At 43.8% G+C, this 609-nt stretch overlaps 1 protein-coding gene across 1 annotated transcript; it reads left to right on the forward strand.

Moving 5' to 3' along the window:
• LOC106882927 (protein ZBED8-like) lies at positions 1-609 on the forward strand. The gene has a single exon (XM_014933774.1). The coding sequence runs from the start codon at positions 1-3 to the stop codon at positions 607-609; it is 609 nt and encodes a 202-aa protein (XP_014789260.1).

The raw sequence follows: 609 nt of genomic DNA on the forward strand, positions 1-609 counted from the left end.
ATGAGTGCAAAGAAACAGAAATATTTTGATGAATATATTCCATTTGGATTCGTGTCCCTCCAAAAGAGTGACACAAAAGTCTCCCAGTGTGTGATATGTTACAAGACTTTGAGCAATGATGGAATGCGACCCTCACGCTTGGAACGCCACTTGCAAACTAGCCCAAGGCATTCTTTTGAAACCAAAAGACATTCCGTGAAGCAAGCCAAGTTGGACGGTTGTGGGGCATTTCGGCAACAAACTTCAATGGTTGTTGAAGCTTCCTATAAGATCGCCATGTTGATTGCAACGAGCAAGAAGAGCCATAACATCGGAGAGTCTCTCATAAAACCAAGTCTACTCCGTGCAGCAGAACTCATTCTGGGGAAAGATAGTGCAAACAAGCTCTCCCAGAGTCCACTATCAAACGACACAGTAAAGGAAAGGATCGAGGACTTGTCTCAAAACATCAAAGTTCAAAATCTCGACCACGTAAGAGATTCTCCTGCTTTTGCCATCCAGTGTGACGAAACGACTGACATCGTTCAGTGTTCTCAGCTACTGATATATGCTCGTTTTGTCAGGCAGCTGTGCAAAAGAGGAAACGTTGTTCTGTCACCCTATGAATAG

The sequence above is a fragment of the Octopus bimaculoides genome, chromosome 6 (genome assembly GCF_001194135.2).
Source record: "Octopus bimaculoides isolate UCB-OBI-ISO-001 chromosome 6, ASM119413v2, whole genome shotgun sequence".
Classification (NCBI taxonomy): domain Eukaryota; kingdom Metazoa; phylum Mollusca; class Cephalopoda; order Octopoda; family Octopodidae; genus Octopus; species Octopus bimaculoides.

What these genes read in the sequence shown, in the direction of transcription:
- LOC106882927 (XM_014933774.1), top strand. Translation starts at nt 1, where the DNA reads ATGAGTGCAAAGAAACAGAAATATTTTGATGAATATATTCCATTTGGA.